We start from the raw sequence: 15,452 nt of genomic DNA, 5'->3' as shown, positions 1-15,452 counted from the left end.
CCTCAACCCTCTGCCCCTCCCACATGCAAACTCTCTCCTAGAGTCCACACCCAGCAACCCTTCCTGCACTCCAAAACCCTCAGCCCTGGCCCTACCCCGGAACCTACACCCATAGCCAGAGCCCTCACCCTGTCCCATGTTCCAACCCCTTGCCCCTAGCCTGGAGCCCTCTCCCACATCCTGAACCCCTTCCTTCTGGCCCCTCTCTAAAGCTTGAACCCCCATCTGGAGCCCTCACACCCAGACCCCCCACACTCCACTCTTATGAAAGAGAGAGAGGGTGTGGGAGAACAAGTGACAGAGTAGGGGATGGACCGAGCGGTGGAGGGCAGGCCAGAGGTGGGACAAAGGTGTTCTGTTTTTGTGCAGTTAGAAAATTGGAAGCCCTACTTTTGATTGTACAGAAAGTGATAGCATTTATGCAAATTGATTGCCAATCCTAGGATCCTGGGACTTTGACAATCAGGCCCCAGTATGCTAGACAGAATGAGTTATGAGGAAGATTAGTATAACTAAATATGGCTATGCAGTACTTGAGCTCATTGATGACTAAAGAAGAATATAAATAACATACCTATTTGCAATTATTTTTAAAAGGGAAATACCAGAGAGAGGGAGAAGAAATATTTAAGATCACATGACAACAAAGATGTACAGGAAGAAATTACTCAAGGTGAAACATATGCAGGATATAAGAAGATATGCCCTAATATAGAGGTCACAATAATACAGGATACTCTCTCAAAGGGAGTTTTAGAAAGTCTCGCTGTTTGAATAATTTACAACTGGATCAAACACTCAAGTGTAAAAAACAGGAAAAAAATAACCAATATGGCATCAGAAGCATGGACACAGAGGATCTAGTAGCTCTACTATGAATGTAACACTTAGCAAGCAGCATACTAGAGAATGCTCATTGTAGTACATATACTCACAGGAACAGCAGAGACCCTGCTTGCCTACTCCTATTAACATGTTCAAGCAAAGATTACAGTAGGCAGGCTTGTTAAAGTGTTTCAGTCTCCATACATGCTGCCCGTCATCCTTCACATTCTGCACAGGACATAAAAGAAACATATTTTATTTAATGAAATAAACATTAAAATATATAAGTGCCAATAAAAATTAGAGATGGACTCTAGAACATAAAAGTCATGCTCTTACTTCATTTACTACACTTCACACCAGATCATAATATAATCCTGGCTAATTACTCACTGATGTGATAAGATTCCTCAGAAGCTCATGGATACCTATACATTTCCAAAACCATGAAGAAAGATAGATACCTGTTGTTAATAAGACTGCAACAGATAGCTATCCATAAATGTAATAGGGCAGCTATTTAACTAGATGGGAATTAGTTCTAAAGTATATATTGCTGCAGAATTAACAGATATAAAATTGCTCTAATTTCAACACTTATTTTGGGGCCTTCTGGTTGTAGAACATACTTGCCGTGGAAACCAGATATGGTCTGCATTAAACAAGATGACAGACAATGATAAAAATGATCCGTTCTGGGCCTACATTCTAGGAATCCACATCTATCTATCCTAATTGGGCTGACAGTGGGATTTATATCCTAGACCTTCAGTACTAAAACGTGAGCCCCTAGTACTTGATCCAAAGGATTAAATCCTCCAGCTGGAAGCAGTAGCAGAATCTTGAGGGTGGGCCAGTCACTAGAGGGATATTGCCTTATAGTCTCCTAGGGTAGATTGCACTTGCTTTTAAAAAAAGTGAATGAAAACATGAATGTTTGAAAGATTTCTTCTCCATTTCAATCAGTATTAGTTCCCATTAACAAAATACTCTTAAAGGCTGTCATTGAGGATTTTTTTATATAAATACAACGTGGTTGATTTTTTAAAATGTTTGTTTTGTGCTACTTTCATTTATTATCATTTGTAACTATTTGTATAGATCCCAGGTTCTGTAGTTGGTGTCTTGGCAGGCTTCTTTATTTTTGCAAAATTAGTAACTATTAAACTTGTTTTAATAAGCAACTGAGATGCACGTACCATATATCAACAGCCTTATTACAACTACCTTAAGGTTTTTTTTGAGACATTAGATAATCTGTATTATAAGTAAAATAGCAGATAAGGTAATAAAAAGTGAATCTCTGTCAACTAAAAGTGATCAGAGGTAATTTTTCAAGTTTTTGGTCTTTGATTTTTTGTGTTGTATGTGTTTCTATATTGTGGTGAGTATATTCTATATTCTATTTTCTATCTATATTGTGGTGAGTGTCCTGGACCATTTCTTTATTAAAAGAAAAGACAGGACTATGGAACACTTTAAAGACCATAGTCCTGTCTTATGTTTCAACAAGACCAGACTAACACAACTACATCGATATTACATTTCTTTATTAGACATTCAGTTCCCGCATTCTAACTCAGATTACATTATATAAGAAATACATTATTTCTGGCAAAAAATGCAAGGTATGAACAAATTAATATGCAAGTGACCCAGAAATTCTACGTGTGCATGCAACAAAAAGAAAAACTTGTGCCCAATCTATATAAATTGCTCTAATTCTCATTCTGGCTTTACACCCTAATCCAAAGGAGGCATAACCCAACAATACCATGTTCCTGACTAAAATATATCACAACATACTGGACCAAATTCTGAACTGATGTATCAGGATACAACTGGACTTTACCTGAGCTGAACTCTGCTAATACTTTTTAAGCACTTTCTACTCTGTTGTGTTTTGACACATGTGTGTGTTCTTAAAAAGTAAAGTAAATGTTTTTAACATGAAAAAATAGCTATGTACATAGCTGTTTCTCATTTATGATACCAAAGACCATAAGAGCGGTTCTCACACTACTATATATTCACCCTGGTTTTGAGTGGGCTGTCTGAGGCATTAGTCTTAGTATCGTTAGAGGAAGTCAATGGACATAATACAACTCAAATGTCATGTAGCTCTATTAGAATCCCTGAGGATGTATTTGACATCATGAAGATAACTATGTGTAAAAAAGTGAAATGAGAAATTCTGTGTCTGATCCAAAACCAAACCCTACTTAAAACACATTTTTGAAAGATTTCTACAAAACACCTACATTAACTGAAGTCAGCAGAAATTGAAATCAGTGGAAATATTTTTGCCTATCTGGACACTTCAGGATCAGCCCCCACATGGTGTTCCCCTGATATTATCAAGAGGAACTTACATGCCATCTCTGACAGATGGTCACTGCCGGGGCCTTCTTTCTGTAAAGAGAGCAAGGGAGATGCCTAATGTGGGACTTTAAGGCTGACAAAGAGTGTGGAAGTTTTCCAATATTCCCTGAAGAATCAGAAATAGTTTTTGTAGCAGTGGAGCCCCAGATTCCTGTTGAGCTTCTACAAGAATGGCAGATGTACACAGCCTGTTTTATTAGATAGAGGTCCATGATTTTTAAATGTTAACCCTTATCTTAATACCCCAATCAACACATTTTTAATATTGTTAAATTTTACTGTACTAAATGCATTTTAAGTCTTCTAACAGAATGACTAGGCACTGCAAAATACAAATTATGTAAATGTGTTTGAGAGATAAATAATTACAAACTTTACATACTTTCATTCCAAGACATACTAATGTGGTCAATGTGTGCTGGATTAAGCTAAATAGCACCTACAATCCAAACTGACCCTCTTCTCAAAAAGAAAACAATTGATTTTGTATTAAAGTTAACATAAAATGAACGATAACACATGGATACACATTTTGTTTCACATTAGTTTCATTTTACTTTTTTTCTAATTTTAAGAGACTCGCCATTCCATGTGAATATGCCTCTTCTTATTTGAACAGAACATATGGACTAACTTAGCTGGCATTTTCCTTATAAAAAAAACAAACAAGTCTTGATGTGGGTGTTCTGCCAATTAAAACACTTAACTGTGTTACAGGCTGCAACTGATGCAGAAATCCATTACATAAACACAATGCACTTTTAGAAAATAGCAAATTAAATTTTTGCTCTTGTGCACTGCCAAAAATCAGCAATAAAGTGCTGCAGATGATTATGCAAGTACATTACTTTTTAAAAACACTGCTGAGAGGTGGGGGGAGCACCCACATAATGTGAAACAAACCCCTTCAGTATAAGAATTTATATATAAATAAAATCCACATTACTGACACATAGTGTATTGAGCGACATTCAGTCATCTTACTTCCATATTCTGAAACAGAATTTAACAACAAATAGTCATTTAGAAGATCTCAAACCAGGACATCTTCAGTACAAATCTCTTCCTCAGTTCATTATATTGCACTTAAAATGAATCCTCCATATGGCATACACAGACGTTAGCACACAATGGTAACAGTAACATTTTTTCACTCACACTAAGTCTTATCATTGACTGCGGTCCTGATCCTACTTTCATTGAAGTTAATAGGAGCATTGTCAATTATTTTAAGGCAGAAGAATTGGACCATAAATAAGCAAAACACCCAGGAACAGCCAACCCTAAAAACGAAAAAGTTGCACAATATCATGAACTTTACCTCCCCAGATTGGTATAAAGTTAATGCTCACTTATTTTAGTTTTTTAGATATTTATTAATAAATATAATTGTGGTTTTGGTTAGGACCAGAGGCACAATGATACCATTTATAAACTGAATTTATATGTTCTAGGGGAAGAGCTGTCTTTTTGTCTGCTGGCCCATAAATGCCCCAGAATTGTCAGGCACACAGATGAATATGATTTGTTGGGGAAGAGAGAACATGATTTTTGTAAAGGGAAATCATGCCTCACCAATCTACTAGAATTCTTTGAAGGGGTCAACAAACATGCAGACAAAGGGAACCTAGTGGCTATAATGTACCTACATTTTCAGAAAGCCTTTGACAAGGTCTCTCACCAAAGGCTCTTTAGTAAAGTAAGCTGTCATGGGTTAAGAGAATAACAGAATGTTGGGAATTTTTAGGAAAGGGATAGATAATAAGACAGAAAATATCACATAGCTGCTATATAAATCCATGCTATGTCCACATCTTGAATGTAGATGTGGTTGCCCTATTTCAGAGAAGATATATTGGAATTGGAAAGGTACAGAAAAGGTGACCACGAATGGTTAGAAATATGTGACCACTTCCATATGAGGAAAGAATAATAAGGGTGGGACTTTTCAGCTGGAAAAGAGATGACTAAAGAGTGATATGATATAGGTCTATAAAATCATGCCTGATGTGGAGAAAAAGAATAAGGAAGTGTTATTTACTCTCTCTTATAACACAAGAACTAGGAGTCACCAAATGAAATTAACATGCAGCAGGTTTAAAAAAAGCTATATGGACTATTTCTTCACACAATCCTTTGAACTCATCACTAGAGGATCTTGGGAAGGCCAAGACCATACCAAGATTCAAAGAAGAAATATATACATTCATGGAGAGTAGGCTAATTAATGGCATCCTTATCCTCTTTTTGCTAAAAGCTAGGAATGGGCGACAGGGAATGGATCACTTATTGATTACCTTTTTTGTTCACTCCCTCTGGAACACCTAGCATTGGCCCGTATTGAAAGACGGGATACTTGGACAGATGGACCTCTGGTTTGATCCAATAGATGGGCCTTATGTAGGATCTCTATCACTATGCAGCAGTAAAATCAGAGTGGTCTGGGGTGACATACATTACCCAAATCCTTAGTGGGAAAAATAGGTATTAGGGCATTGTGGGTAATAATTTTTGGTGCGGGGCCACACAAAGATTTTGGAAAGTGGTCAAAGGGCCACACTTTTCTGTGGAGGGGGTGAAGGGACTAGGATGGTGGTTGGGTGCAGAAGGGTGCACGGGGTAAGGGACTGGGGTGCAGGAGATGATATGTGATCTGAGAGGAAGTTTAGGCAAAGAAGGGGTTTATGACCTGGATGAGGGGACAGGAACATAGGGTCAGGGAGAGGGCATGGGTGCAGGAGAGGATTCTGGCCTGGGAGAGTGGCACTAGAAGGGGGTGCAAAGTCTGGAAGGGATCTGTGACCTGGGAGAAGGGGAAAAGGGGCTGCAGACTACAGAGGGTTTGGGTGGTGACTTGGGGCAAGGGAATGGGGTGCAGGGTATGGGAGGGGGTTTGCGTGCAGGAGAGAATTCTGTCCTGGGGGAGGGGTGAAGGAGGAAGTACAGAGTCTGGGAGGAAATTGTGACCGGGGAAGGAGGGGTGTTGGAGTAAAGTTTTATATCTTTTTATATTTACATTTTAGGTTTAATAATGTAGTAATGTAAGGTAACACATTTAACATTTTATTAATTAAGCTCTTTAGTTAAATATACATTTCTTTGTTTTAAAGTTTAGTGAGTTTAAGTAAAGAGACAGGGTTTTTGGTACTGTGTCTATGATAATGAAATTAGAGGAATGCTGAAGGCTGGAGTCTTAATGGTTTGATTTATAAAGTCTTTTGCTTTGCCCAATATGAGATACTCTTTATGCTTTTCTTTGAAGGACCTTGTAAAGATTGTTTGTGTGTGAAAGTGTTATGTATGTGTCGAGAAAGAGGTGCGAAAGTTATCCTCAGAGCCAGATGGCCAACAAAGGAGTGGCAGGCATGAGTGAAGACAGATTTGTCAGCGTCAGAGGAACCATCAGTGCATACCCATGATCAAGGATTGATCAGACTGGCAGATCGACAACTCTAAAGTGGAGTAAGCACCCCCAAAAGACAATTGATTATAGGAGGAGCTTTTCGAAGATGTTTTGAAAATGATTAACATAAAAAAGATAACCCACCAGACACAGACTGGCACAGTGAAATCCATAAACTTCAACAGAGAAAAGGATTATAAAAGCAGGGTGCTTTGCCATGGAACTATGGATTCGTTTTGCCACCAAATCCAGGAGAGCATTGGATTACGACTGACAAAGCTCGGCTCCCCCTCTGTGATTGATCTGGCTGGCCACTAGATTGATCCAGACTCTGGACTGGTAACTATAACATCGTCTGGCAGGACTGCGTGTATGGTGTTTGTGTGTGAGTGACTGAAAAGCATATGCTACTGTTGTGTTCTCAATAAATGCGGCATAATGCCTTTTCCCCTATAAAAGATCTTGTGTGCTTTGTTTAAGCATAACAGGGGTGCACAGGTTTTTATGGTAACCTGGGGGTAAGAGTTGGGGTGCAGGAGGGGCTGGAGTGCCAGAGGCAGGCTCTGGCTGGGAGGCACTTACCTAAGTCTGGACCACCCCCAAGGCAGGCTGGGCTCTCTGCTTGTTGCAGCCCCATATCACTTAGAGCTGCAGGCTGTTCCCTCCATGTGGCTCTGAGTTCCTGGACAGGGAAGAGGCTTGCGCTAGCCTCATCCCCCAGGCCAATCTCTCAGCTCCTATTGGTTGGTTGTTTCCAGCCAATAGGAGCTGAGAGATTGGCTGGGGTCAGTTCCTACTGGCCAGTTGTTTCTTCACACCAGGAGCTGAGGATTGAGCTGGGGGGGTGGAGAGATCGCACAAACCTTCCTCCTTCCTGCAGAGCAGACACACACGGACTGAACTTTAAACCCGCAGCAGCAGTGTGCCAGAGGGTTCCAACAGGGTGGTCCACTGGTCAGATCCGGTGACTTGGCAGACTGAATTCAGCCCCCGGGCTGTATTTTGCACAGCTGGGAAAAGATGGCTTGCCAGGAGAAGAGAAAAAAGAAATGGAAAACCCACATCTGTCTCAATCACGTTTGTGAGATCAAGATTACAATGGCTTTGTCCTGTCTGATTTTTTTTAACTCTGAGGATTAGAAGCATTGTAGAAAAGTTATATAGGAGACTTCTTGACAAGAGAAATGTGTCCCACACGGGACAGTGATCAAGCTCTCTATGCAGGTAAAATTTCACACATTTCTAGTTGATAGCAACAGTGAAAAGGTCTCTGTTCAGAAAACCCCAGGTAAGGAGTATCTGCCCGAAATAGAATTATCAAGTTCCCACTCATGATCTTGTGTGAAGGATTTTTGGTTAGAGTGTTTTAGAGGCCAAGCAAACCAACTTCCAAGACAAGGATTCATTGGTCTCTGCATTAATTCGATCACCTGACTGCCTCTAAACAGGGGAAAGATCTTTTCAATTTATGTAATACATACTGGGCCATTATGCTGCCTCACTACATGGATAGCTAGGCCTTCTATGATGAGAAGGAAATTACTTCAATCCACAGTTGTGAGCTCTAGAACATCGATATGTAGTGCAAATTTCTGGATGGACCACCTGGCTTGGATAGTATCATCTTGTATGTGAACTTCCTATCCTAGGAGGGATGCAACCAAATCCAGAGATGGACTAGCAGCTGTGAGTATTACCACCATGAATTTCTTTCTCTCGATAAAGGTATTCAGCACCTAAGACCTTGAATTGGCTCTTGTTTTTTTGCAACCAGAAAGCATTGAAGTACAATGGTCTTACCCGGCACCAAGTGGGAAGTAGTTCTAAGGCTTCCAAGCAGAGGAGAGACAGAACTTCTTGCCTCATAAGAGGCTTTTAAGATGATCCCTGAAAAATAATGGACTAAAAATTGATGGAGTAGCCAGACGTTATAATCTTCAAAATATGACCTCCACCACTATATATTTGAAGTCAAATGCCCCCATGAGCTGCAGAAATGGGAAACACAATACCTAAAAGATAGGAAGAAGGGAAAAGTGTTATAGCACCAGATCTGGATCACAGTGGTGTTTGTGCTCATCAACTGAGATATCAAAATTAACTCTTTGCAGATGTCTGTTGCATCAATCCAGATGCCATGGTGGAGAACTTCCATTTATAATTTTGGATTTCTGGCACTGTATTGTAGGTGGAAAACTGGGCTAAGTGAGTTCTCTGAGCTGAGACCAATTAAATCTCCTCTTATTTGTAGATGTATATATGGCCAGTGATCAAAGAGCTGTCCTAGAGTCCTTCAGAGAATGTAGGGAGTCATCAGTGCATTTTCTGAATAATGTAAGACCATCAAGGGGGACACCCTTTAAAGTGTTCTGACCTTTATGTGGAAATCCTGAAGACTGCAGCCATGAGGCTTAGTGCAAGACTATAAGTCTAGAGATGGAGCAGGATGCAGGGGCAAGATAAGAAAGGCAAAGGCATACAACGAGCTCAAACTAGCTACAGGCATAAAGGGAAACAAGAAGATATTCTATAAATATATTATAAACAAGAGGAAGACCAAGGACAGAGTAGGCCCATTGCTCAGTGAGAAGGGAGAAACAGTAACAGGAAACTTGGAAATAGCAGAGGTGCTTAATGACTTCTTTGTTTTGGTCTTCACTGAGAAGTCTGATGAAGGAATGCCTAACATAGTGAATGCTAGTGGGAAAGGGGTAGGTTTAGATGTTAAAAATACAAAAAGAACAAGTTAAAAATCACTATGAAAAGTTAGATGTCTGCAAGTCAGCAGGACCTGATGAAACGCATCCTAGAATACTCAAGGAGCGGATAGAGGAGGTATCTGAGCCTTTAGCTATCATCTTTGGAAAATCATGAAAGACAGGAGAGATTCCAGAAGACTGGAAAAGGGCAAATATAGTGCTCATCTATAAAAAAGGAAATAACAACCCAGGAAACTACAGACCAGTCAGTTTAACTTCTGTGCCAGGAAAGATAATGGAGCAAGTAATTAAGGAAATCATCTGCAAACATTTGGAATACAATAAGGTGATAGGGAACAGCCAGCATGGATTTGTAAACAATGTAAGAACAAATCATGTCAAACCAATCTGATAGCTTTCTTTGATAGGATAATGAGTCTTGTGGATAAGTGAGAAGCAGTGGACGTGGTATACCTAGACTTTAGTAAGGCATTTGATATGGTCTTGCATGATATTCTTATCAATAAAGTAGGCATATACAACTTAGATGGGGCTACTATAAGATGGGAGCATAACTGACTAGATAACCATTCAGAGAGTAGTCATTAAAAGTTCACAATCCTGCTGGAAAGATATAACAAGTGGGGTTCCCCAGGGGTCTGTTTTGGGACGAGTTCTGTTCAATATCATCATCAAGATTTAGATATCAGCATAGAGAGTATGCTTCTTAAGTTTGCAGAGGATACCAAGCTGGGAGGGGTTGCAACTGCTTTGAAGAATAGGGTCATAATTCAAAATGATCTGGACAAATTGGAGAAATGGTCTGACGTAAACAGGATGAAGTTTAATAAAGACAAATGCAAAGTGCTCTACTTAGGAAGGAACAATAAGTTTCACACATACAGAATGGAAAGTGACTGTCTAGGAAGGAGTACAACAGGGAGGAATCTAGGGGTTATAGTGGACCACAAATATGAGTCAACAGTGTGACACTGTTGCAAAAAACCCAAACACCATTCTAGGATGCATTAACAGATATGTTGTGAGCAAGACATGAGAAGTCATTCTTTCGCTCTACTCTGCGCTGATTAGGCCTCAGTTGGAGTATTGTGTCCAGTACTGGGCACCACATTTCAAGAAAGATATGGAAAAATTGGAGAAGGTCCAGAGAAGAGCAACAAGAATGATTAAAGGTCTAAAGAACATGACCTATGAAGAAAGACTGAAGGAGTTTGGAAAAGAGAAGACAGAGAGGACATGATAGCGGTCTTCAGGTATCTAAAAGGGTGTGACAAGGAGGAGGGAGAAAAATTGTTCTTTCTGGCCTCTGAGGATAGAACAAGAAGCAATGGGCTTAAACTGCAGCAAGAGAGGTTTAGGTTGGACATTAGGAAAAAGTTCCTAACAGTCAGGATGGTTAAACACTGGAATAAATTGCCTAGGAAGGTTGTGGAATCTCTATCTCTGGAGATATTTAAGAGTAGGTTAGATAAATGTCTATCAGGCATGATTTAGACAGTACTGGGTCCTGCTATGAGGGCAGGGGACTAGACTCGACCTCTTGAGGTCCCTTCCAGTCCTAGTATTCGATGACAGCATTGAGAAAGCTTGAAAAGTTGTTCTTCTGTGATGAAGGCCTCAAATCTATTCCTTGTGCTCTTTTGTGAAGGAATAAAATTTTGAATAGTTAATTTGGTTATACTTCATTAGAAATTAGAGGTAGGCTGGGAAAATAAAAACTCTGAACCCCTTTTGCTGGAACATGGTACTTTGTTTGCTCTCAACTTTTGGGAAGGCAGTGCCAGGGATCTTCTAAATTGTCTTAGCAGGTTCTAGCCATACTTCATTTACAGAAGGGCTTCTTTGAAGATGGTGTGTAAAAAATGTCCATCAATTTCTGTTAACCCTCTCGGGACTTTTATCTGAAGAATGTCTATCCACTCAATTAAATCCTGAAATTGTTTAAATCATCTATTGCATATAGAAGTGGCATAACAGCTTCATTTGGGGATGATGAAATATTCATCTGTGGTATAGCTTCTTCATCAGCTCTCTATTCTTGATTCTCACTCATCTTCTGCAGCAGGGACTACTGAAGGCAAATGGAAGGACTAACACTGACTCTTACAATCTCTAAAAGCACTGAGAACCTGGGAGAATTGTTGGCAGTAAACAGCCCAAGTGTTTCAATGTGGCAACTGGGGAAGTCCATAAAAGTGGTGGTGGTAGCGGTGTTACAGGACTGATTTTAACAACCTGCAAAACAGGTTGAAATTGCCCTAGCTCTAAAGTTTTCCTCGAAGGAGCATATTCAGATTAAAATGGTCTACATAGATAATAAGACCAATGAACAAAAATCAGAGTCTGAAGAACAGTATAATGGAGTCACAGGCAGAGAAGTGTTGGTTTTCTTCTAAATCCATATATTTGGATCTAGAGCAGTGTTTCTCAAAGTGGTCTGTGGATCCACTTCGATAACCTGCTAACTGGCCACTCTACTTTGTTTATGGCCTTGCAGCTCCCATTGACTCTGATTCACCACTCGCAGTCAAGGGGAGCTGTGGGAAACCACACGTGCCGGGCTGTCACTAACTGGGAAGGACTCCTGGAACTGAGGTAATGTTTGAAGCCTGGGAATTTAAGCATGCTACCAAAACAAAAGTCTTCTTCTAACAGTAGAGAAGAATTATATGAAAAAATAACCCTACAAGAAAGAAAATAAGAACTAAATAAAATATTAAAGACAATTAAAAAAGAAAACTATAAGAGTAAAAATAACAGGTAACTGTGAGCACTATGAATGATCCACCTCTAGCCAGGGCACGCAAGAAGGAATCAAGGGCAGTTCATCTGTCATATGAGGCATGAGCATTGCTAGGAAGCATGAAGAGATTGAATGAGCACTGCTGTTGAAAATCTCTGATAGAAGACAGGAGCACCTGAAATGCATCACCTACAAGGACACTATTCAAAGAAGAAGAAAGACTTATAGGCTGGACCCAGGACCATCCACCATCTTCAAGGTATGCAAGGAAACTACAGGTTTTAGCAACTACGAGTTCAAGTGGAACATAACAGGTATAAAATAGACTGGGGTGCCCAGAGAGGAGGAAGAGAATCTTGTTTCTCTGAGCTTTAATATGTGAATCTCTTTTAGAAATTCAACTATCAATTGATAAATCAACACTACCCCACCCTGTTGTCATCTAAATAGACGGGCTTGCTGAAAACCCAATATTTGCTAGCCCAATAGGCTTAAACTGCAGCAAGGGAGGTTTAGGTAGGATATTAGTAAAAACTTACTGTCAAAGTGGTTAAACACTGGAATAAGTTGCCTAGGGAGGTTGTGGAATCTCCATCTATGGAGATATTTAAGAGCAGGTTAGATAGAAATCTATCAGGTATGGTTCTAGATGGCACTGGATCCTGCCATGAGGGCAGGGGACTGGACTCAATAAAACTTCTTGAGGTCCCTTCCAGTTCTAGTGTTCTATGATTCTCTAATGTTTGCATAGCATGGTAAGCTACAGATACTTTTTATCAAGGCTGGGCTAATCTGTAACATCATAATTCAAGGCTAAGCAAAATACAGCCCAGGGGCCAGATCCGGCCTGTTAAACCACCAGATCCAACCCACGGACCACCCTTCTGGGACCCTCAGACACACAGCTCCCATGGTTGAGACCACTCTGGAGGGAGGGGGAAGCTGTGTGTGATCTCCCCACCCCCAACCCAATCCTCAGTTCCTATTGGCCGAAGATAACTGGCCAATAGGAACTGACCCCAGCCAATCTCTCAGCTCCTATTGGCTCTCTCTCACTGAAAACCCTCTCAGACCCTGCACCCCATTCCCCTGCCCCAGGTCATGACCCAAACCCTCTGTAGTCTGCACCCCCTTTTCCTAGGTTACAATTCCATCACAAACTTTGCACACACACCCCAATGACCCTCTGCCAGGCCAGAATCCTCTCCTTTGCCCAAACTCCCTCTCAGACTCACGTCGTCTCCTGCACCCCAGTCCCTTACCCCATGTGCCCTTCTGCACCCAGCCTCCATCCTAGACCCCATACCCTCTCTACAGAAAAGTGCAGCGCTTGACACTTTTCAAAATTTTGGAGTTGCCCCCCCACCAAAAATTATTGCTCACCCCTGCCATAACCCTTGGCAGAGGAAGTCTTCCAGATACAAGGCTGTAATATCAGAATGTGTCTGCAAACTCTTTCACAAAAGGCTCTGTTTAATGTAGGAAAAAGTGGGCAGCACCGAGAAGAAGCAGTGCATACATTTTTCCTATAGTCCCTGGTAAAATTTCCAGGAAAGAATTGAAGGAATTGAAGTTTCTCCCTCTGGTGGTCAATCTAAGAGATAGCAGTGGTAGAAATAGAACCTATTGTCTCCCAGGGTGAACCCAGCCCTCTGTCTGATAAGATGACTCATGGGCACCGCATGTGTGCAAGTCAATGAATTTAGCCCTGTATATGGAAATGATACACAATCAATGTCTGCTTCAGAAACTCAGTTGATAGTTGTGTAAATTATGATTGTGTCAGGTCACAAATTATACACTCGATGTTGAAATAAAAAGCACAGTTTATCTTAATTCTAGGAAAGGGCAGAATCTAGTTGGATATCATCCACAAGCATTTTGTCTAAGAAGGTCCTCTCTCAATATCATGGACCCCAAACAATTCACAGCAAATTCTGCAAGATGTATTGTAATGAATTGTGCAAGTTCCAAATCCAGTTCTATGTATGTAGGGCTCAAACAATAGATAACAACACAATAGAGATCACAAGAGCAGACATTTCACACACAGATGTTGAACTCAGACTAAAGCACTTGATTTCACATTTAATCAGAAAAAGTAAAATACTTATTTTTTAAATTCTCTGTAGTAATAGCATAATACATTAGATGGTAGGGGATACGAGTGAATCTCATTCACAAGGAAATGTCCTCATAATTCAATTGTAGGTTTGTCATGCTTGGTTTGTAGAGTACTTACCTCACAGAGGAATCACTTCTATATTTTATAGATGCAAAGTATCTGTGTTTCATGCGTGTAGGTGTAATGGGGTAAGACTAAAAGGAGTAATTTTAAAAAGAAATATGATTTGCTTTCAGATTACTTGTGATACAAGTAAATATAGATTAAAAGACATTTGTTCCTATTGAATTTCTCTCTTTTAAAAAAGTGAAGCAGATCCTTTCTGAGAAGCAACAAAACAGCAGCTGTAGTGCAATTATGACATCTAGTGGCAACCAAGAGGAGAGCAAATGTAAAATAGCTTTAAAATGCCTTGGCTTTGTATGCAATGGTGATGTACACATGTCAGTCCCAGGGAATTAAAGAAGATGCATGAAGTAATATTTTATTGAGCAAAATTCTGTTGGTCAGAGAGACAAGCTCTTGATCTTACTCAAAACTCCACTTCAGGTTTGGGAAACTTAATCAGAGTGCTGCTGCTAAAAAGAAAAAGGAACAGATTGTTTAGCATATGTATTTAACACTTATTTCAAGGGACCACTCAAGATGAAGTGCCCCATCACATAGGAGGAAAGGATGGCTGGGTGGAGAAACATCTGGAATGTGTGTGGGGAAGAATAAGGGAAGTTGCAAATTGTTGTAATACGCCATAAAACAATGTCTCTATTCAGTCCATGATTTTTAGGGTCGAGCAGAGCTATGAATGTATGTTCTCAGGCCTGTCTTTAGAAAAAGTGTTATGCAGGGTTCCTTTTGAGGATGAGGATTGATAGGTCATTTATAAAGTGATTGTGGTATTTAGTGCACTAGATGAAGTACACCACATGTTACAGACATGTGTAGGACCACTGGATCTTAAAAAGCATATTGAGGGGGATGCTGATCAATGTAGCTGCAGCTTTTGTATCTGTTGCTTTGCCAGGGTGTGGAGCCAAAGACAAATAGGTGAAAACTGACTCTGGGTGACAAATCCAAAGTGCAGTCAAGGGGAGATGAATAAAGATATAATGAAAACTAGTTAGTGTGGGACAGTGATCAGAGTATCCCAGACAATGCCTGTGGCTCCAGGTAGAGTTCCTCGGACTAACTGGACACCAACCACTGCAACTCTGCTCAGATATCTGAATAAGGGCAAGAATAATAGTCTCAAAATTA

At 40.2% G+C, this 15,452-nt stretch overlaps 1 protein-coding gene across 1 annotated transcript in view; it reads right to left on the bottom strand.

Annotated features, from left to right (window-relative positions):
- DGKB (diacylglycerol kinase beta) overlaps positions 1 to 15,452 on the bottom strand; it is a 492,141-nt gene that overhangs the window by 340,010 nt on the left and 136,679 nt on the right. Inside the window, exon 10 of the mRNA XM_075922292.2 lies at positions 936 to 1,053. Coding sequence (XP_075778407.1) covers positions 936 to 1,053 — 118 coding nt within the window. The remainder of the gene's footprint in view (positions 1 to 935; positions 1,054 to 15,452) is intronic.

Source organism: Pelodiscus sinensis, chromosome 2 (genome assembly GCF_052426305.1).
Source record: "Pelodiscus sinensis isolate ZL-2025 chromosome 2, ASM5242630v1, whole genome shotgun sequence".
Classification (NCBI taxonomy): domain Eukaryota; kingdom Metazoa; phylum Chordata; order Testudines; family Trionychidae; genus Pelodiscus; species Pelodiscus sinensis.
The sequence above is the reverse complement of the archived record's forward strand: the minus strand, read 5'-3'. Positions and strand labels throughout refer to the sequence as shown.